The sequence below is a fragment of the Typopeltis vanoorti genome, chromosome 12 (genome assembly GCF_054136105.1).
Source record: "Typopeltis vanoorti isolate ZY-2024b chromosome 12, IOZ_Tvanoo_1.0, whole genome shotgun sequence".
Taxonomy (NCBI): Eukaryota; Metazoa; Arthropoda; class Arachnida; order Uropygi; family Thelyphonidae; genus Typopeltis; species Typopeltis vanoorti.
The window spans coordinates 34,962,532-34,986,980 of NC_143560.1; the positions used below are offsets into that span (position 1 = coordinate 34,962,532).

General features: G+C 35.3%; 2 protein-coding genes across 2 annotated transcripts in view; both read left to right on the top strand.

The window, feature by feature from the left end:
• The window catches only part of Las (lipoyl synthase, mitochondrial), a 194,874-nt gene extending 180,534 nt beyond the window's left edge, over positions 1–14,340 (top strand). The window contains exon 11 of the mRNA XM_090401861.1: positions 14,140–14,340. Coding sequence (XP_090257987.1) covers positions 14,140–14,213 — 74 coding nt within the window. The 3' untranslated portion in view covers positions 14,214–14,340. The remainder of the gene's footprint in view (positions 1–14,139) is intronic.
• A 4,579-nt stretch (positions 14,341–18,919) lies between these two features.
• Positions 18,920–24,449, top strand: part of RnrL (Ribonucleoside diphosphate reductase large subunit) — a 126,573-nt gene continuing 121,043 nt past the window's right edge. The window contains exon 1 of the mRNA XM_090401441.1: positions 18,920–19,001. Within this exon, the coding sequence (XP_090257567.1) occupies positions 18,989–19,001 (13 nt within the window). The 5' untranslated portion in view covers positions 18,920–18,988. The remainder of the gene's footprint in view (positions 19,002–24,449) is intronic.

The following is a 24,449-nucleotide window of genomic DNA, read 5'->3' on the forward strand; positions in this document are numbered from 1 at the left end:
CACAAACAAAAAAAAAAATTAAATTTATGTGTGCAAAAATTATTCTAAAATTTTCATTTGCATAACTGATGTAAATAAATGCTTTATTTGTGCCAGTTAAGTACATATGACTGCTTAAAAATGTTATTAAACCATTACATGCATCTATGGGGGGAGGAAGAGCAGTGATTTAATATATAATGAAATTCAGCGTATGATGTGGTTTGGAAAAAAAAGTCATTTTCGCTGGGTATCACCTCTATATGTATACGAGGCTTCCATTCAAGTAAGTAGTTTTAGGGAACTGTCAAGTGAATTTGGTCTTCCTGTTGAGATAAGCTAAAAATAATTTACATTATATATTGAATTGGGTTCAAGGCTACATTGTGAGTAGTTGGTGTATTTAGCGCTCACATAAAATTGGCGATTTTTGTATGTTTTATTGTGTTTTTTTCTTAGAAAATTAGTGTTTTTATAGTATATTAGAGCAGATTTTTGTGTTTTTAGAGTAGTTAGTGTTTTTTATTGCATATTTTTATTGGGATATTGTAATATTAAATACAGCTGTAAAATGGCAGTGGCACCAGAAATGCAAATAAACAGAACACTAACAAGAACAGCAAGTAGAGAACAAGAAAGCAGCCCTTCTGCTAAAAATTATATTGAAGAGGATATTGAAATAATTTAACCTCCAAAATTACAAGGTTAAAGGAGATTATGATGTGGGAATCACAGAGAGTCGAGCAGCATTTAGAAGAATACAGGATAATGAAAATCAGATAAGGAAAGTTAATTGTAAAAAGAAGGTTGTTATTTAGTATGGCAACTCTATCATAAATATGCCATTGATGAGCAGGTTATAACTTCAAGTTTTTCTGGAAAAAATTAAAAATATAATAGATGCAATTTAAAAAGAGAAAATCAAAGCAAAAGAGGTCATAATTCTAGTAATTATGAACGACTTAACAAGCAATAAATTCAGTATGAGAGGATATGAAGAGGATGTTGGAAGAAGTGAGAAAGTGAAAATCATAAGTATATTATCTAGATATGATTAAAATGAATTAAGAAGAAGGGCTATAATGGCAAATGATTCAATGTGTAGGCTGTGTAGAAGGAATGGATGCAAGTTTTTTTGGATGTTTGGAGTGAGTTTGGGGGAAGAACGGATTTGTATAAGAGAAACAGCCTACACTTAAATGCATTTGTTATCAGAAGTCTTGAAAAATTAATTGGTATGAGACTTAACACAGAGAGGAAGGAATGATTTTGTGTTCATCCATTTCATACTTATCAGGCAATCAAGCATGTGCAAAAATTTCTGCATAAGGTAAGGCATTAGATAAGAACAGATTTCTGCAAATTGTCGAACTGTGTCATGCAGGCGACAGACAAGAGTATACAAAAAAAAAACATGCAGGTGATTTATTTTGTCTGTACATGAATGCTAGGAGTATCAGAAACAGAAGGGTAGAGTTTCTTGCCTTGGTCAATACGTTTGGACCTCATATTGTAGACATTAGTGAAACCTAGCTATCAAAAGCAGACATACTAACTGCTACCATAAAGGGTACAGACAGTAAAGGATAAACAAGGTAGGAGAGGAGGAGATGTGCAGCTAATGATATTACATGATTTAAATCCAATTAGAGTTAAGACCTATGACTGCAATAGTAGTATTAGTTTTTCATGTAACAGTGAGTTTGAAACCATCTGGTGTGAGGTGGAGTCTAACAAGATCAAATACATAGTGGATCATTGTTAGTAAAGAACTCAAGATCAAAGATCCGAATAGCATGTCAGAAGGGGTATTAGTTAAAGATGTAAACATTCTGCCTCCAGTTGGTGACAGCAATCATGTAGTACTCACTTGGAAAGTGACTAAGTTTATAAATGTTCCATTCAGAAATGGTTACATGCTAAATTACAAAGCAGGAAATTATAACATTACCTCAGGAGTATGCTGGATTCTGTGCCATGGTATCAGTTGTTGGATGGAAAGGATATCAAACAGTGCATGGGAAGTGTTTAAAAAATACTAAATGATGCAATATCAGAATTTGTCCCTAGAGTTCGAAGAATAACTAGGGTAAGAGTGAAATGGATTAAGCAAGAAAAGATGATGTGGAAGGAGTACTGTGTGCATAAGGATGATGCCAGTTATAAAAATTATAAGCAGCAGGCCAGAAGAATTCTGTTGTTATGCTGCAAGTAAAAGAAAAACAAATATGAAAGAATAAATCTACTGAATGCAGATGATATGCGGGTGACTGATGTAAAAAAGATTGTTCAAATAATGAGTGACTATTTTGTTAAAAGCTATCAACCTGGTGTATGCAACATTGAACTGGCTGTTACCTTGTCACTGTATGAAGAAACTCAGGTGTATGAGGACGATCTGCAATTGCACAAACTGAATAAGAATTCTGCATTAGGGACTGATGAGATATCAGCATGAATGCTAAAAGAGTGTTCAGCCTGATTGGCTATTCCTTTGACCAGGCTATATAATTTGAGTCTCAGAACAGGGAAGATTTTACAGCAGTGGAAAGAATGTATGGTAACCCCATTCTACAAGGGTGGTGCAAAGACTGATGTATCTATTTGCCTATGAGCATCTCTCGAGTGGTGGTGGTGGTGGTAAAGATTTTGAAAAGTTGGTTACAGCTTGCATTCAGAAATGGGTTGACAGAGAACCTATTCTTTGTAATGAACAGCATTAGTTTACTAAAGGAAGGTCATATGTGAACAACTTGCTCACATTCTATAATAATGTGACCATTGAGTTAGATGAATGGAATAGATACACCATGATACTTTTAGATTTTGCTAAGGCACCATTTCCTAGATTTTTTCTACGATGGAACACTTCACAAATCCTGAAATTTTCATGGAACACCTTGGTTATTTTGTAATGTATTAATAATTAATTATGGCATAATCATAAAGAGTATTAGTACACTTATGTATATGGTGTGACATGTTGACAAATATAAAATTTCATTTAAATCAGTTATCAATCACTGGACTAATGAAATCTTGTAGCATATTGTAGTTTCCTCAGGCCAACATCATTAAATTAATTTGTGCTGATTTTCATTGACATATCCCATTTTGATCACCAAAAATGTATAATATTCTTATAAGCACTTATGAGTGAATGCAGACTTTTTCTCCTGTGTGCTGGTAGTTTTCCCCTCCTTTTGTACTTCCTGGAGATCACTTTGTAGGCTGAAGGTGGATGAATCACTATCTGTTGTGTCACAAACACCTTCAATAAGAGATTTCTTAACACCAAAATTAAACAAAGTCCCTTGTCTCTTATTCATATTAAAATTTAAATCTGTACACCTATTACTTTTAAAAAATCACGGCACTGCGGTTTTGAAACAAGCACTTTCACCCTACAATACGAACTTGCGAAGAAAGTATTCAGTATTACTAGATTTGAGAACTGGATACAGACTACCTTGATCTTCAATTTGAAATTGAAATGGAAAAATTTTCTTTATACTTCCTTGCTGATTGGTCACTAACATTTGCAACACAGATATTATTTTGTTCAGTTTTGAGAACAGAGGATATGCTGCCCATTGTTGTAATCGGCTTGCAGGCAATTTTTATGACCGGTCATAAACAGCAATATTCCGTTTCCCGAATTACTTCCATGTTTAAAAATATATGGCTCGGTCACTGACATCACGAAACACTTATTCACTTTCTGCAGAACACTGGTGTTCCACGGAACACAATTTGGGAAACCCTGTGCTAAAACATTTGACAGAATACAGCATGAAAGGCTGTTGCATAAATTGGAGTATGTGGGATTGGCTTATAAATTATCATGGATAAGAGGATGACTGACTGACTGACAGATATCAAAAAGTATATTGGGAAGTGAGGCTGCAAGATTTAAGGTGATTAGTGGTTTGCCACAAAGATCATTCCTGGTTTATTGTTATTCAATATGTATATCAGTGACATTTGGAAGGATTTGACATGCAACAAATAACTATTTGCTGATGATGCAAAGACAGGTAGGGTAATCAGGAGTGCTGCTGATATACAGTACTTGCAGAATGATTTGAATAGGCCTGGAATTGTGGCATGTAACATTGAACTGACAGCCATTTTCACAAATGGCTGTCAGTTCAATGTTAGTAAATGTAAAGTTATGACTTTTGTGTGATTAGATATCCAATGTCATGTTATATTGGTGGGATTATGCTAGAAGAAACTGATCAGGCTCAGGATTTTGGAGTTTTAGTAGATATGAAGTTGAAGTTTAAGGGCCATATAGCAAAGATTGCAAATATAACTCAGAGAATAATTGCAATGCTGAAACAAACCTTGACATGCAAAGATGGAAGTCATTTGGCTCTATACTTTGATAAGACGTCATTTGGACTATTGTACACAAGTCTGGTCTCCTGGTTTCCTCGGTGATTCTGATACAGTGGGGAGAGAGAGAGAGAGAGAGAGCGCAAAGGAGAGTGTCAAAAATGTATCAGGATTGTGAAATATTGATTATGAAGACTGGCTGAGAATTTGTACACTGCAGATACTAACTAGTAAACAGGAGAAAGAGATGATCGAGACTTACAGACTTCTGAAAAGGTCATACAAAATTTCAGTAGATGGAATTTTTCATTTTATGCAGAATGGGGAAAGGATGTGAGGGCATCCTTAGAAGTTGAGAATGATGCTGACAAGAAGGGGATGAGGGCTAGATATAACTTACTTCTTATCCTTTTACTCACTACTTCCACTTCCAGGGATAGTCCCTTGTCTTTGTCTTTTCCCCTTGTTCTACTGTATGAAAAATCTCCTGAGTATTAATCTGAAAAATAACCCTTCAAGATCTTAAAAGTCTCAATCATATCCCCCCCCCCTTTGTCTTCTATCCACCAAACTTTGCAGTCTGCATACCCTCAGTCTCTCCTTATTACCATCATTTTAGCCCTGATATCATTTTTGTTATCTGCCTCTGTATCCTCTCCAAGTTTACTTCATCCCTTTCAAATCCTAGTGAAGAGATCTAAGCACAGAAATCCAAATGTGGTCTGATCACCATTCTTTTATCTCTCATGGTCAATGAGATTCATTGTTTCTTGTTCATTGTTTTTGTTGTAAGCATTCTGTATTAATTTTAAGAAGATAATACATTAAAACATGAATAAAAACTATAAAAAAAAAACTATAAAAATATAAGATAAACATTCTTGTAGTATGTAAATAAGAAAATTAACATTTTTAAACTTACTTAGATAGAAAGTTAGTAATTTTCTTTATAGCATTATTTTTTGTTTTATTTTTCTTATACATCCATAAATTTGTAAACCTTTATTGTAATTACAATTTACTTTGTAAGCAAGCTGATCAAGAGAAACACTTGATCCTGCCATTGATGTGATTTCTACACAATTATTTGAGTCTTCCACCTCCAAATTATTTTCATCAGGTGCAAAGTTATTGGGCAATATTTTTTTTAATGATTTTTTAGTTGTTTTGCTTTTAACATCTGTCCAGGCTGTGTTATAGAAATGTTATAGATAGCTTCTTAATTGTTAGGACTTCCAAAATAAAAGAGGATTTTTATCTTCTATAATAAAGTCCGACATCAAAATTTTTCTGTACATTTGGTCTAAATCACACCTTGGTCCATAGGTTGCACTAGAGATAATATGTTTGATGGAAGATAAATGGCTACAGTATCATTATTTTCTTCTGAAATTTTTATGTACTGCAGAGGACTGCAGTTAATCCGACCCCATGGATGAGTCCCAGATAATCAGCGTTTTACTGCATTTCATATTATTAACAAAAGTACAGTTCTGGTACCTTTTGTTTTCTTTTGTTTTTGTTGTTATTTTTCTTTATGAATTTGATTTTTTCACTTAAAAAAAAATCTGTGATGCAACCAAAAGCACTAGTATTGTAATGACAAAATTCACATATCCAACACATAATGACATCACTTTACCACACACTCATGCATCGCAGAAAAGTGTCATCTTAGAGCATGGGTGTTCAACCTGTCGATCGCAGAGCGATTTTTGGTCGATCTCTTGTGTATTCCTCCTTACTTACAAATTTAATTAAAACTGAAAACATAATATTTTATCATTATTTTGTATTATTTTTAATTCGCTTTAAGTGTATTGCTATTGTTTATTTATTTTTCGTTAAAATTGTGAAATCAGTAATTTTCTTATAAGTCCAGGTAAATGAATTAATTTGGATCAGTGGAAGGCAAACAGGGAGCGAGTGAATACGATTATAAGCAAAGTGTAAAAACCCGATTGTAGCTTAAATATTAAATATTCCAAAGCACATTACATCAATTTTTTACTTAGGTTAAGTCCCATGTGAAATTGTAAAAAAATAAACTTTGTTTGTCTCAGTATAGTTTGTGTTAGATGTTTTTGTAAATAACTCTTTTGAAGCTAACTGTATATACTGCTTTAATAAGAATATGTTAGAGTGTTAAAAACAAAGGCAATGTTTTTGTCGCCGAAGCTGTACATGGCGGCATTAGAAAGATTGTTACTGAAACTTGTACGTATGAGAAAAGTTTGCAGGCTCTAAGTGTAAACATCTCCGAAGTCAGTCAGAAAGAGTTCAAACAACTTTCCAATGGTCGGCAACTTACAATCAAAAGAAAGCGGAGGAGAACAAAAGGTGTGCCGAACTTGAAACTTAAGATGAAAGACTCATACCGATTCTTTGGGGGTTGCCAAACTTCATGCAAGGTCTCAGAGGAGGCCTTATAAAATGGGACTGAAGCAAGCAGAAGGGATCTTGGTTCCAGAATTGCTGTCAGAGAGGAGGCTGCCCGGTCCAGAGTCGCCGTCAGAGAGACTGCCCGGATCCATATTGCTTGAGAGAGGAGTTTCCTGCTTCCAGAAAGGAGCTTCTGTTCTAGACGTCGCTAGAGAGAGACTACTCCTAGGCCGCAGACAAGGTTTCAAATTGCCAAAAGGAAGAGTTCCAATTGCCGGAGAAAAGTTTCCAGCCCAGGTTAATGTCAGACATTCACCAGTGTGTTGCATTTTCATTACAATTTGATGAATCAAATGACTTCACTGATATTGCTCAGTTAATGGTATTTATTCACATGGTATTTCAAGATTATTCAAGTAAAGAAGAACTTTTGAAAATTATACCATTATTGTGAAGGACTAGGGGAGAAGACATTTTTTTGGCATTTATGAAACAACACAAACTTTCGCTTTTTAAACTTGTGTCTATTACTACTGATGGTGCTCCTGCAATGATAGGTAATAAATCAGGCTTTTCATTATGTAAAAATGACGTCTGGGGTGCTTAAGGGTCAAAGCTGTATAACTGAGAGGAGACCTCCACATAGCCTTTAAAGGAATGCTGGGAACCAACCAGGGCTTCTGACCTAATGTCCAGTCCTCACCTTCTCGTGATGCACCCTGTTGGGTATCTACTTTGATACTGAACAAACAAGGATGGGCTGGCAATTTGGGATTTAGCCGACCAAATTGTATTCTTATTGGTTAAACCAAAATAAAAAATGATGGTACAACATGACAAAATTTCATGCCGGCTGGGGCGTCGCCCGGTTAAACAAGGCCCCCGTTGTTTTCGCCAGGGAACCAGAGCGAACAGCGAAAAGTCAGCTACTAGAACAAATCTGAAAACAAACCCCAACTCAACATCACCAGAGTTAAAGATCGGTACTATCAACGTAAGAAGCCTGAATGGCAAAGAAATGGAGCTAGCTGAGGAATTAGATAAGTACCAGATTGACATAATAGGGGTGACTGAAACAAAAAAGACCAAAACTGGTGAGATCTTTCTGAGCAATAAATACAAAATGTTATATTCAGGCAATGACAATCAAGGAAAAGAAGGAGTAGCCATAGTATTCAACACAAAATATGAGGCTAATCTTCTTGAATGGCAGTCAGTCTCAAGTAGAGTAATGTGGGCAAATATGAGAATGGGGAACTGGACAATGAGACTTATTTGTGCATATGGTCCCACAGAAGGTTCTACTAAGGTAGAAGTGGAGGAATTTTTTGACGCTTTAGAAAAAGCAATTGACACAATGAAAAAGGAAAAGTTGGTCCTTGTTGGGGATCTAAATAGCAGAGTAGGAAATGATTGTGAGACATACAAAAATATTAAGGGCAAATATCTGTTGGATTTCTGCTCAGGACATGGACTGGTTATTACTAACACCATGTTCCAACATAAAAATGTGCACAAATTCACATGGAGAGAAGAGGCTAGGAATAAGAAAAGTCTCATTGACTATGTTATTGTTGATAGCGATGTTTTCTCCTGGTGCAGGACACCAGAATGTACAGAGGATTTGAAATTGGAAGTGATCACTATTTAGTCTTGAGCAAGATAAAATTGAATTTCATATTGAAAAGAATAACATCTAAGAAAGTTTTAAAGCGAATAAAAGTTGAGCAGCTCTCAGATGTGAACTGTAGACTAAAATACAGAAAGATTATTGAAAAGAAATTGAAAGAGTTTGAGAACAGGAATCAAGCCTTGGAGATTCAGTGGCAAACTCTGAAGAAAACATTGATTGATTCTGCCAGAGAGGCATGTGGTGAGGTTGTGTGCAAGGATAAAAAAATCAGAACTCCCTCGTGGACACAGGAAGTTAAAGATGCAGTGTGAAGGAATAGAAGAAAGCATATCAAAAGTTCCTGGCAAATAAGTCAGCTTTTACTCTTACAGAATACAGAGACAAATGTAAGAAAGCTAAACAATGCGTAAAACTAGCTAAACAAAAGTCATGGGAGGATTTTGGCAAGAATATAGAAAATAAATATCAAGAAGGTGGCAAAATATTCTGGAGGTTGTTGAAGACGCTTAGGAATGGAAGAAAGAGTGCTGTAAAAGGAATTAGAGATGATAAAGGTGACATGAAAACAGGAGAAAAAGATATCCTTGAAGTATGGAGTAATTACTTTGAAAAACTGCTAAATGAAACAAGCAGTGATGACAGCACAGTGATAAAAAACACTGACCAGGCATGCAGTCAGGAATACATATCCATACTTGAAGTAGAAAAAGCCATCAAAGGCTTGAAATGTGGAAAGGCAGCAGGAGTAGATGATATTCGACCAAAAATGCTGAAGTATGGAGGTATAAAAGTCTTACAGTGGCTGCACTGCATAGTTCAGAAAGCCTGGACAGAGGGACGAATTCCCGATGATTGGAGTAGAGCTCTCATAGTACCCATGTATAAAAAGGGAAATAAAACTGAATGTGAGAATTACATAGGTATTTCCCTACTGAGTGTTCCTGGCAAGATCTATGCAAGTATACTTGAGAAACGGTTGAGAAGAATTGTGGAAGAAAAGCTTGGTGAAGAACAAGCTGGATTCAGGCCAAATAGAGGCTGTCAGGATCAGATCTTCACTTTACGACAAATAGTCGAGAAAGCATGGGAATATAACAAAGATCTGTATTTAAGTTTTGTCGATTTGGAAAAGGCATATGACAAGGTGCCAAAAGAGAAGCTATCCAATACGCTGCAGTTATATGGTGTCAATGGGGCATTATATCAAGCAATACTTAGTCTTTATTTGAGTTGTAAGTCAGCAGTTAGAATTGAAGGAAGTACAGGAAGATGGTTTAATGTTAAATCTGGTGTGAGACAAGGATGTACATTATCCCCTCTGTTATTCGTTATCTATATGGATCACATTATGAAGGAAAGTGGTATCAAACCTGTTATCAAAATTGGAGATGTTAATGTCAGCTCTTTGCTTTATGCAGATGATGTTATACTTCTAAATAAATCCGCTACACGTCTGCAAGATTCTCTGACTAAATTGAATAGCTGTTGTAATAGATATGGTATGAAGGTTAGCAATAAAAAGACAAAGACAATGAAAATAGGCAGAATCATTGAAAATATCAACTGTGTTGTGAATGGAAACCTGTGGAACAAGTAAAACATTTCAGCTACTTAGGCACGATTTTTTAGTGAAGATGGTAAATTAAATATGGAAATAGACAATAGAATCAACAAAGCTGGTATGGTAGGAAGTCAATTGAATAAATTCATATGGAGTAAGAGAGAAATTAGTCGGAACACTAAATTAGCTGTATACAAGACAGTGTTCAAACCAATTTTAACTTATGGATCTGAGAGCTGGGTCAGAAGTAAAACACTTGACCAAAGACTAGAGACCACAGATATGAGAGTCCTGAGAAAGATTCAAGGCATGAACAGATGGCATCAATGGCAATATCATATTCAAAATGAGGATATTAGGAAAGAACTTGACATTGTCTGCATCCAGGAATGCATTAGCAGAGCTAATCTCAGGTGGTATGGTCATTTAAATAGAATGGGAGAGGAAAGATTAGCAAAACAAGTGTTCTCTGCCAGGTTGGCAGCAAAACGACCCAGAGGAAGACCAAGATATAGGTGGATTGATACGGTACAAAGTGCCTTAGACAATAGAAATATAAGATCTGATAATGTTGGAGTCTTGACAAGTGACAGACTGATTTGGAGGAAAATTGTAGATAGGAAGTTAGTAATGATGTAATTTTTTCATGTAGTACTGTCATATCCTGAACACCCCTTGAGGGTAAATGGCAGGAATTTGATGATGATGATGATGAAAAACGATGACAAATATTCAGATTTTTTAACGTACCACTGTATTATTCACCAACAAGTACTGTGTAGTAAAAGATTAAACACAAAAATGTTTTGGATATTACATTTAAAATTGTAAATTCTATTCGAGGAAAAGCCCTGCAACACCGGTTATTTAAATTACAGGCAGATGATTAGGGGAACTTCTGTTGTACAATAATGTTCGCTGGCTCAGCAGAAGTCAATTTTTAGAAATATTTCTTGTATTAATTAACGATATAAAAAATTTTCTTGATGAAAAAGGAGATATTTATCCACAATTGAGTGATAAAAGATGGTTGTTATACTTATAATTTTTAGTAGATTTCTGTATGAAATTAAGCATTTAAATTTAAAGTTACAAGGTAGAGATAAAAATTTAATTGACATGTTAAGTTCAATAAAAACTTTCCAACAATACCTACTTTTATTAAAAAAAATATAAATGACCGCAAATTTAGATATCTCCCATATTTATTAAAATTTTTTGAACAAAATCAAGAAATGCTTTGCTATGATTTAAAAGAATTTATTCGTGAAATAGAATTAGTTGAGGAAGAAATAAATTCAAGATTTAAAGATTTTAATAAAACTGAAATGATTGCATCTTTTATCAATAATCCATTTCAAGAAAACTTGAACATCACACCAAATTTCAAATGAAATTAGTGGGCTGTTTGATATAAACCAAGCTGAAGTAGAACTTGAGATAATAAACATTCAGAATAGTTTACATTTAAAATCAATAAACGATGAAGTCATTTGGAAATATTCACATGAAAAATTCTCAAAATTAACTAATATTGCGCGAAAAATTCTGTCATGTTTTGGATCGTCATACTTGGCAGAATCTGCATTTTCAAATATGACCGTCATAAAAAATCAATGAAGAAACCAAATTACAAAAGATCATTTGGATGATTGTCTGCAATTAGCCACTTCTTCATATCAACTTGACTATGAAAATATTGCAAGGTCCAAACAATGCCAATTTCACATTAACTTTTAAACTATCCCAAGATATTCAGGTAACTCAGAGTTCACTGTATCTGCTTTGTTAATCCTTCTGTTTACTGGAAATTTATATTGATATAAATTTATATTTTATGTGAATCCCACCCATGAAAGGTAAAACTCTCATACATTAGTACTAGGGGAAGATTTAAGAGTGATGTATCCCTTCTGTAAAAACCAAACGTGAAACTGTCTCAACCACTTTAGACCTCTAATAAGCAGGGTAATGGTGATCTTACACATGTGATGAAATTGGCCATATTATAATGTTAATATGCACACATCCTACCTTCAGTGGGATTCAAATCCATATGGCCAAGGTGATACACTTGGAAAAGATCAGAAGCTGCGTACTATATTGATGGAACTGAACTGCAGGAAACTGATGAAACCAGGGACTTGGGTGTGATTGTGGAAATAGAGTTGAAGTTTACAGGGCATATTATGAAGGTAACCCAAACAGCACATCAGATTATGTTGTTGTTGAAGTATATAATAACAAGCAGAAATAGCAGGTTATTATTCCCTTAAATAAAGCTTTAATAAGGCCACATCTAGACTACTGCACACAGATCTGGAGACACAGATTCAATGAGGATGAAGTTGTGGAGAGGATCTAGAGGTGAGTGACAAAGATTTTGGCATGTCTGTTTAATGCTCCAAATGAGAATTAGTGGTCTGTAGGCTAATAGGTGAAAAGAGGAGACATGATAGAAGCATTTAAGTTATTAAAGGAGTTTTATAGGATTGACACTGAAGACTTTCAGTATATGGCAAAAAGGGAGAGAACAAGGGGTCACCAGTGGATGTTGTGTAAGAGTGTAGTTAGCAAGGGTGTTATGACTAGATTTTTTGCTCAAAGGGTATAGTGGATGGGTGCCAGAGGTGGTTGTGGGTGCTTCATCAGTGAATGAGTTTAAGGAGAGGTATGATAGGTATTGTGTGAATGATAGCTAGTGTGGGAATAATGGATCTCCCACAATGCTTCTTCTGACTCCATGGAGGTACCTGTATAATAATAATAATAATAATATAACAACAATTCTGTCCTCATTTTCAGTTTTCATAATAAAGATGAATAGGCTATTTTCTGATTATTTTTTTTTTCACATAAGTAGTCTTGTTATTTAATGCATTTAGTTCTCATGTATCAACATTGGGCATAAGTTGACCCATGGCCAATAGTAAATAATAAAAATAACTGCATTAGTACTGATCATTCATACTGAAACTTGAGGTAGCATTTATATTTTTATAAAAATTTATAAATATTTAATCTTAGTAAGTAAATATAATTATATATACATAATTATTTATTTATTTATATAATCTTTATATATGATTCTTTCTAACACCTTCTATGCCACCAGATAAATAACAGAACTAACATTTTTCGTTTGAACTTCACAATCTAGGATATTACATGAAACATTCTACTTACAATCTTTCTAGTTTGTTACACAGTCATAGATTTATTATTTTAAAAAAAAAAATGTCTGTGTGATTGTTACTTTGTGTGTGTGGAAAACTTTCCTCCCATCTCACTAAAAAAAAAAAAAGTTGTCTTCATTCTTATAATACCAACCAAATCCAAAAGCCAGTAATATCAAAATACATTGGCTTAAACTTGTATTTTGGACATTAGATATTGTGTTTTATCATAAAAATACATTTTTAAAAAGTTCATAAATTACATTTATCAATCCATTGTTGGTTGCTTAATAAACATTTTGCTTATGTGGCGTGTGAAAAATAATTTTTGTTTCGTAAAAAGATGACCTGATTCTCCCTCACAGTTCGTTCTTCTTAGATGATAATACTTAGTAGTTATTATAGTAGTAGTTATTGTACCAATGGGTTACTGCAGGGGTCGAAGAATAATAAATAAATTGTTACAAGCAGTTATTCTTTATGAGCATTTTTCTTGTGCAACCACTGACATAAGTGCATTGGACTCTTACCCCTTAGCCGGCCTGGTTGGCGAGTGGTTTTCCGTATCCACTCTCCAGGTTGTGGATTCGAGTCCCGCCATGGGCATAGATGTTTGTGATTGTCTGTGACTATACTAGTAGTGGTGGTTGGTGGTAGATGGCGTTGGTGTGGATGATGAAGGTAGTCACAGTTGGTGGAGATGGAAAGTTGAAGGTAGACGCCCTCCCTCGATGAGTCCTTGGACTCCCTGGAGGTGTTACATAATAATAATAATATATCCACATGCATAAGATTGCAAAATGAAAACATTTTTGCTAGCATACATGTAATTGATCACCAAAAATATCTACAGCGGCATTTTTGGACAGAAAAGAAATCAGTATCTCTTGAATAATATAAACATTTGTTTTGATAAAGATAGGAGTGATAAAGATAAAGTTTTGATAAAGATAGGAGACTACTACTACATTTTGATTTACATTTTACTATGTTGATTGTTAATTCAGTATACATTTAAAAAAATTAATTTATTTCTAATATTAAAATTTAATCTTTGATGTTTTTAGGTGAATTTTTTTTGAAAAATCTGGTTCAAAAGAGAAATAATGAAAAAAGAGAAACAGATATTTCTCAAAGGTAGTTTTAAAAATATTTAAATTTCACTCAAATTATATGATTATATATTAGCAAATATAATCGCTAATATATAAGATGTATATATTCTGTACTGTACAATAGTATAAATAAAATTTTGTTTGAAAATTGTAGTTGACATTTTTCTTAATAACTGCATTTATAAAAAGTATACTGTTTTAAAGCCACATTGTAATCTCTTACAAAAATATCACTTCAAATTCTATATGACATCTTTATATCCTGAAAATTTTTCTGCCTGTAATCTGGCTAATTTTAAGTTTATTTGGCCAATTTTATCTTAACAAATTTTTTTAATTCTTCAATACCTTATGAGAAAGGACAACATTAAACTAGATTTCATTGCATATTCATTAAAATAATAGAAATATCCCATTAAAAATCACTCTACACTAGCTTGAATAGTGATATATGAAATCTTTATTTGACAAACTTTGTACTGCATTCTGGTTAATTACTTCAGTCATAATTGGTCTGAACAAAATCATGTAGCTGCAGTGCTTAAACATATCCATTTGACTCTCACTATAACAAACATCAGTATAGTGAATTTTCTGACCATAACAAACCAAGAAGCATCCAAAATGCCATAGCATTGATTCCTTACTAAACAAAATTCACTATAGCAAACTATCCCATATAACATTTTATTCCTTTAGCTCATAAGAGTTTAGTATAGTAAAAGTTGACAGTAAAAGGAAATTTATACCATATATCATATATTTGCTCTGTATCCTTACAAAGTGCAAAATATCCTGGAGGCTATTGAAGAAGCTAAGAAATGATGAAAAGAGTACTATAAAAGGAATCAAAGATGATAAAGGTGACATGAAAACTGAAGATAAGGATAGCCTAGATGTCTGGAGTAATTATTTTGATAAATATTAAACAAACCAAACAGTGACAGAACCGTACCAAAAAATTTTCAAGAGGAATGCAAAGTACATATCAATATTTCAGGTAGAAAAAGCTGTCAAAAACTTGAAAAGTGGAAAATTAGCTGGAATAGATGATATTAAACCAGAAATGCTTAAGTATGAAGGTGTGAAAGTTTTCTAGTAGCTATACTGCATAATACCTGGACAGGAGGTCGAATTCTCAATGATTGGAGTAAGGCTCTCATAGTACGCACTATAAAAAAAGGGAATAAAGCTGAACATGAGAATTACAGAGGAATTTCTCTACTAAGTGTTTCAGGTAAGATTTATGCAAGCAGGTTGAGCAAGATTGTGGAAGAGAAACTTGGAGAAGAACATGAGAGGATGTCAGGATCAGATTTTCACTTTAAGACAAATAATTGAGAAATCGTGGGAATATGACAAGTTGCCCAGAAAAAAGCTTTTCAAAACATTACAATTATATGGAGTAAAAGGAACATGATACAGAGCAATATATAGCAATACTCATGTTCTCCCAGTTTCTCTTCTGCAATCTTTCTCAGCTTCTTTTCTAGTATAGTCTATATTTAAGTGCTCAGTCGGTATTTAGAATTGAAGAGAAATACAAAAAGATAATTTCATGTAAAATCAGGGATGAGACAAGGACACACATTATCTCAACTCTTATTCATCATCTATATCGATCACATTATGAAAGAAAGTGGGATTAGACCTGATATTAGAATTGCACATCTAGTGCAAGTCTCCAAGATTCTCTAACTAAATTGAATATAGCTGTAATAAATTTGTCATGAAAATATGAAAGTCAGCAATAAAAAGACCAAAAACTATGAAAATAGGTAGGAGCATAGAAACTTCGCTGCATTCTGAATGGCAAGTCTATAGAACAAATAAAATATTTCAGCTATTTAGGCAGGCCATACTTATGCACAGGAACATGAGGCTCTAGCTGGGGCCCCCCCAAATGTTAGGGCCAATTTAAGGGCCCCAGACAATGAGAGAGGGGACCTTCCGCACTCTAGTGCCTCAAGCCCCGACATCCTTGGGAAAAGTGTCAGTATGGGCCTGTATTTAGGCAGAGCTTTTAGTGAAAATGGCAAGTTAAATTTGGAATGAGACAACAGAATAAGAAAAGCTGGTATGGTGGGTAGCCAGCTGAATGAATTTATGCGGAATAAGAGAGAAATTAGCCAAAATACCAAACTATACAAGATGCAGTATACAGGACAGTGTTCAAACTAGTTTTAAGTTATGGATCTGAAAGTTGGATTTGAAATAAATCACTTAATGAAAGACTAGACCACAGATATGGGGCTCTGAGAAAAATTAGGAGAGTGAACATGGCCTCAGTGGCAGAATCATATTAAAAATGAAGATATTAGAAGGGAACCTGACATTGTTTGCATTGAAGAATGTGTCGTCAGAGTTAATGTAAGGTGTTATAGCCACAAATACAACAGTGAAGAAATCTTAGCAAAACAGGTTTTTGATGCCAAGATGGCAGGAAAGAGAACCTGAAGAAGACCAAGATCTAGGTGGATTAATCCAGTCAGAAGTGCCTTAAAAGTACAAAATATTAGATATGACAGTATTGGAGTGTTCACAAGTAATAGACTGATTTGGAGAAAAATTGTTGATAGGAGATTAATAATAATGTAAACCTAATGATGAATGATGGTATATTGCAACCTTCGACTGGAAATGGCCTAAATTTGATTCTTGTTGTTACGAGACAAACCTTTGTTGGCCTGGTTGGCCGAGTGGTTAGTGTATCCGCTTCAGACCCCCCCCCCCATAGTAACTAAAAAAAAGTTGACTGTAAAAGGAAATTCATACCGTATATTATATGTATTTGCCCTGTATCCTTATAAAGCTACCATGGTTTGATTTCTATTCAACCCAACCTAACTTTAATGAAGGGTTAACTCTGTAAACCATTCATTAAGTTTTCTGTTTATCAAATTAATGATCAAAATAATGCTGTGTGTAAGAAAAATAACCGAAATTCTGAAGTGTTTATGTTTGTGAGAAGAATGACTTAAAACTGGGGTTATTTAAAAAGTACTACAGAAGGATTTTCCTGGCTCATCTTACTGCTAAATTAACAAAAATTAAAAATATGAATTTCATTGATATAATGCCCACATTTAGTACATAAACACCTACATACACATATAGACAGCAAAGTAATATTTTGCTGTATAATGTTGTGCATTAAGACAAATTTTTAAATACAAATATATAAAAAATATTATTTTTCTGCATGTATGGTTATATACTATTATACACCCTCTGTCCAAAAAGAAACTGAACTTTTGATAGAAAATAAAACACAGGCCAATTATAATTATTCAAAATCATTTATTTCAATCAATATACTCTCCCTCAGCTTCAATGCAGTGTTTGGCATGGTTAATTAATTCGTTAAATGAGTTTTTTATATTGGTTTTTTGTGATACCATTGAGGGTCGTGGTTACTGCCTCTTGAATGTTTTCAATGGTTCTTGAGTAAAAAGCCAATGTATTTAAAATAAGGGACACTCCTAAACAGAAACAGGCTAAAATAGCTGTATAAATAATAGTTTTCAGTGGTGTTATCACTTTCCTTTCATTTTTCATCGGCAAATGAAGTTGGGAGAAGATAAAGAAGTCACAGGGTGCTAAATCAGGTGAATACGGCGAGTGATCCAACACACAAACTTGGTTTTTGCTCAAAAACTGTCTCACAATGTTCCAATGATGAGATGGTGCATTATCGTGCAAAAGTGACCAGTTGCCTGCATCACGATATTCATGGCATATGCGATGAATTCTCGCTATCAGTTACTTCGAGATAAAACTCACCATTAACCGTTTGGCCAAACAAATTCTTTGTGGATAATGCCCACAAATGAATTCTTTGTAGATAATGCCCTTGGAATCATAGAAACAAATCAGCATTGTCTTTACTTTTGACTTCTCCAATCAACTTTTTTTCGGATGCCCCTCTTCTGGTGGTCTCCACTTAGCACTATGGCGCTTTGTTTCAGGCTCATACTCAAAACACCACGTTTTGTCACTAGTAACGATCGTTTCAAGGAAGTTTGAGTCCTTACAAAAAATTTATCAATTAGTTAAATTTTTTGGTCGTCTGTCAACCTGTGGAGAACAAATCGCTAATCAATTTACGAAGGCCCAAACTCTTGGTCAAAATGTTGCACACAGTTGATTTTGGAATCCCCAATTCATCTTCAGTCAATCTCATGGATGATTTCAAGTTTTCTTTGATGAAATCATGCACTTTTTGGATATTAACTTTGCTCAGCCCAGCTTTTCGTTGTCCTCAAGCGTCTCATGATCACTTTGAAATCGCTTAAACACTCATAAACTTGAGTACAGGATAAGCATTCATCACCGTATGCTTTATGAAGCAGTTGAGCACTTGGTAAAACTTTTACCAAGTTTAACGCAAAAGTCAATCGCAGCTATCTGATTGAAACTCATTTTCCGAACATTCGTCAAAAGACTGTCACTTTTGGCACTATAACTCGGCTTCTAATGAAACAAATGTCATAAACAGTTGACACAACACTAATGAACGGTGCCACTTTCGACAACAAAAAGATGCAACAGGTGGTGTCATTAGTTTCTTCTATTTTAGAAAAGTTCGGTTTCTTTTTGGACAGAGGGTGTATATTATAATCAAACATGATTTAATGAGAGTATCCATCTAAATATTGGTTTATCCATCAAGTTGACTAAGACCATAAAATCCATTATGTTTTTGAAAAATTTAGGAACCATACCAAAGAAAATTACTAGCAGTTGACTGAATGTAAGGGTGAAGTTATTCCAAGGAGTAACAGGAGCAGTGATTCCATTAATGGAAGAGAAAGGTCAGTAATTAGAGTGTACTCTGAATGGTATCACATAGTTTGAATTATTAACTGGAGAAATTATGCTGATATTGTGGGGTTCTAAGTGTTGGCACTTCAACATCAAGAAAAGGAAATGTTGATGTTGAAGTGCATGGAGGCAGTTATAATGCTATTAGAAGGAACTGAATAGGAAAAAGAGAAGGGGGATGTATTATTGCTTATCAGGAAAGATTTAGGGTATGAAATCAATTATGTATTAAATTTCTGTTCAGAGCAGGAGATTGAGACATTATGGTGCATAATAAGTGTGGAATCTATAAAGTTAAGGATGATAGAGATTTTACTTACCATAATGGAGGAAGGTAATATCAATATGTCTTGTTAGCTAAAAAGATCAGGAAAGCAAGGTATATTAATAATTTAAATATTAATGGGCATATTTTGTATTAGTGAAACAGTATTAGTGAAACATGGCTGACAGAAGATGATAAAGCTAGTGGGATTGAATGCGACGGGTATAGCGTGTTCAGGAGTGACAGGGTGAATAAAAAGGGGGGAGGAGTGTTATTGATGATTGCTGATGATCTTCAGCCAAGGAGTATAGAAGTTGAACTGCATGATGGGGAAAAAAGCGCATTTGAGGCTGTTTGGTGTGAGATACAATCCAGCAGAACAAAATATACAATTGGGTGCTGCTATAGACCGGGTGATGGAGTGGATGGTGGGGATAGTATGCATAAGCAAATAGAAGAAATGAGTGGAAGAAGGGTAATTATTATGGGTGATTTCAATTATCGTAACATTGACTGGAAAGAGGAGAGGGCACATGGGAGGAAGGAATTGGATTTTATGCGGTTATTAAGGGACAACTATCTACGGCAACATGTATTGGAAAATACCAGGGGGCAGAGAGTGCTGGACCTAGTAATTGCAACCGAGAATGTGGCTGTAATGAACATGACCATGTTGCCACCAATTGGTGAGAGTGACCATAAAGTCATGACTTGGGAGGTGGCTAAAAGAGTCGAATTTACAATTAAGACAGGGTACATGTGGAATTACCGGGCTGGTAAGTATGACAAGCTTAGGTGTGTGCTTGGCTCAATGCCATGGCATGTAAAACTGCAAGGGCTGGATGTTGATAGTGCATGGGAGGTGGTTAAGAACTGTTTGCAGGAGGCAATGGTTGACTGTATACCAAGAGTCCGAATAATAAATCAATTAGGGGTTAAATGGATGAATAACACTATTAAGCTTGAGCTGCAAAAAAAGAAACAATTGTGGAGGAATTTTAAGGAGAAGGGTGACAATCAGGCACAGGAACAGTATAAAGCTCAGGCCAGGATGGTAACAAGGGTGGTAAGAAAAGCAAAAGCAGATTACGAAAGGAAATTGGCCACGCAGGCTAAAGAGAATCCCAAACAGTTTTTTCAATATGTTGCAAGTAAAAGGAAAAATGCTCATGGTAGAATGATCTTAAAAAATGCTGAGGGTAGGGAGGTAACTGAATCAGTTGATATTGTGGAATTACTGAGCGAGCACTTTGCAAGAGTATATCACCCAGGTGGTGACTTTGCAGGAATGGAAGAACCAACAGCTTATACTGGAATTGTGATGAATGAAGTAGAGGTAACTAGTCTATTACAGAACCTCAATGTCAATACATCTGTGGGATTGGATGGTATACCAGCTCGTGTCGTACGTGAAGCGGCCAAAGAATTGTCAGTGCCCTTGACCATTTTGTTTAATTTGAGCCTGAGGACTGGGTCAGTCCCAAGGGGGTGGAAAGAGGGGAAAATAGTTCCACTGCACAAAGGTGGTTCCAAGGCTGCTGTTGAAAATTACCGGCCAATCAGCATAACAGGAATCATTATCAAGGTCTTAGAGAAAATAGTCAAGAGGAAAATACAAGATTGGATAGAAGAAAATGGGATACTGTATCGGGGACAGCATGGTTTTGTGAAGGGTAGGTCATGCCTCAGTAACTTGCTCACATATTATAACACAGTGACGGCTGAACTGGATAAGGGTAATGGGTTTACGGTGATTCTACTGGACCTTGCCAAGGCCTTTGACAGGATACCACATGGAATTCTAATCAGTAAATTGGGGCATATGGAGATGGACATAGGGTTGGTGAGATGGATAGGAGGGTGGTTGACGGAGAGATATCAGAGAGTGGTTTACTCAGGAGTAGAGTCCACAAGACGGCCTGTGACTAGTGGTGTGCCACAAGGATCTGTTCTTGGACCACTGCTGTTTAATTTGTTCATAAATGATATAGGAAAGGATCTGAGAGGAACAGTTCATTTGTTTGCGGATGATGCGAAGTTGGGTAGGGCAATAGTGAATGCAGATGACGTCAAATTTTTGCAGGATGATTTGGATAGATTGGAGGTCTGGGCTAAGGAGAATGGATGTCAGTTTAATGTGGCAAAATGTAAAGTTATGCATTTTGGGGTGAAAAGATTGGAGGCAGTTTACTGCATTGGTGGAACCGTGCTCCAGGAAATTGATGAGGCACGAGATTTAGGAGTGTTGGTAGATAAGGAATTGAAATTTAGGGGACACATTGCAAAAGTGGCCAAATCAGCTCATCAAATCACTTGGTTGCTGAAGAATACGTTGACAAGCAGAGACAAGCAGGTTATTGTTCCTCTGTATCGAGCCTTGATAAGACCCCATCTAGACTACTGTGCTCAGATTTGGTCACCTAGGTTTCTTCTTGATGGGGAGGAGGTGGAGAGGATCCAGAGGCGAGTGACCAAGATGATAGCAGGTCTGTGGAATGAACCGTATGAGAACAGGTTGAGGATTTGTGGGTTGCAAAAATTGGTTGATAGGCGGAGGAGGGGAGATATGATTGAGACATTCAAATTACTGAAGGGTTTCTATAAAATTAATTCAGAAGATATTTTTGAGAACAGGGCTGGTTGTGGGAGGACTAGGGGACATCCATGGAAACTGGGCAAAAGTGTGGTTAGTAAAGGTGTTAGAGCTGGGTTCTTTACTTTTAGAGTAGTGAATGAGTGGAATGCGCTCCCTGAGTCTGTGGTGGATGCTGTGACAGTGAATGAGTTTAAGGCGAGGTATGATAGGTACTGTATGAATGTCAAATAGTTGTGATGAATATGATTTGGGGCCTCCCTCGATGAGTCTAATGACTCCCTGGAGTTGCCCGTAATAATAGTAATAGTAATAATAGTAATATTAATGAGAGATTTTAATATGAGAAGTAATAACTGGGAGACAGAAGGAACTGATACAATGGGTAGTAAATTTTGACATATCTTTGTGTTAGTCATATGAATCTATGAGATGGAGAGTTAAAATTAATGGTGATAAACCTTGTTAATTACCTAGAATCCCCCGTAATAGTAATAATTTAATCTAGGAAGGGGGGGGTTAAGAATAACAGAGAAATGATATTTAGAAAACATTGAGAAAAATTTCAAAAACATCTAACTTTTACAGTGTGATTAGAAAAATTAAGAAGTGTTAACTAAGAGATGATATGTAAGGAAGTGATGCTAATGCAAAATTAGTAATACTGCATCTTGCATAAATTATTATCTAAGTTTATTCATAGAAGTAAATTCAATAAAAACTCCAGTCAAGATGAATAATCAGTTTCGCAAAGAAATACATTTTAAGAAAAAAAAAAAGCTCTCTGGGAAGAGTATAGATCTAATGATTCATCTTTAAATGCAATTGATATCTATTGAACAACTAGCATTTATCAAATTGTTAATTAAAAGTATGTAAAGCAAAATTTGAATTGCAGCTAGCTAGGTGCTGAAAAGCTTTTACAAATATGTAAAAAAGAGATCTAGATAATTGAAAAAATTTAAATATGCATCATCTTTGAAACAATTTTGAATGATCCAGCTGTGGTTTCAGAAAAATAAGTATTTGCACTGGTCAGTTAGAAACGAAAATACTGCTTGAGAGGTAGTATTTATTTAAAGATATACAGAAAAGGGAAGTGTGGATATCTAAAATCACTTGGCAATTGAAAAAGTTAAGGAAGGAGTGATACATATTTTCAATTTGGTGATAAACAGATGTACATCAGGGTTAATCAATAGACTTCAAAAATCAATCATCTTCAAACAATTGCTTGAGATGGGAAACAGCACTTTGTGAATGGAAATTTGAAAGAGTTATTTCATTTCATAAAGGTGGTTCATTGCATTAAGTGGAAAATTAGAAACTAGTGAGCTGCTTAATGTTATAGATAATATAATCAAATTAATTAGTAATCATATCTAAGATGTTCTTGTTAAGGATCACTTGCTGAGTAGAACACAGCATTGTTTCATTAAGGGAGATCAGTTATGGCATATCTGCTTATTTTATTATTTATCTTTTATGATGATATCTGAAATTTGTTGGGTTGGCTTCATGAAATGAAACCATTTCAATTCCTTATCAAGAAAACTATCAATATTTCCAAAACAAAGTTTGAAAGAACAAAAAGCAAGAAACTTGCAGCCTGTCCAAACGATAGCCGAGGTTTTTGGTCTCTTGCCAAAGTAATTGGTCATAACTTTTGCTCAATATTATTCCCACCCCTATCATATCCTGATGGCTCTATTGCAACATCACCCACAGAAAAAGCCAATTTCCTGGCTTCACACTTTGTCTCCAATGCATGCATAACTGACCATGGTAAATGTCCCCAACCATCCCAGATGCCCAATACTCAGTGTCCACTATTTCGTTTTTCAAGAAAGAGATCAGAAAAATATTGTCCAAATTAGACACAAGAAAATCTCCTAGCCCTGGTGGCATTCCTTTAATTGTCCTGAAGGTTTGTGCACCAGAACTGACCCCCATCCTATGTTGCCTGTATATGCTCTCTACCCCACAGCCTGCAAATTGGCCTATGTTCAACCCACTCCCAAGCAGGGTGCTGCCATCAAACTACTGCCCTATCTCACTCTCTTTAGTCCTCTCTAAAGTAACGGAGAGAACCATCAATTCACAACTCCTACACTACCTTGAAGGCACCCAGATAAAAAACAACCATCAGCCTGGATTCCGTTCCTGACAGTCAACAGGATATCTCACATATATCACCCATCTCATGGAGAAGTTTGGTGAATCTAAAGTGGCTGCACTTGATATCTCCAAAGCGTTTGGCTGGGACTGGTACAAAGGCCTACTAAGCAAACTCCCATCATTTGGTCTATCCCAGGACTTCTGCAGTTGGATTGCCAGCTTTCTGTCTGGATGCAAGCTATGTGTGATGGTGGATGGTTCCATATACTCTCACCATTCGGTTAATGTCGGGGTTCCACAAGGTTCTGTTCTCTCACCAACTCTCTTCCTTCTATATATCAATGATCTACTTCAGCTGGCCTCCAACCCAATACATGTTTGGCAGATGACAGCATATTGCACTCTTCCCTTTCATAACACTCAAATTTCAGACAAGATGAGATTTTTTTTCTTGCAATCACC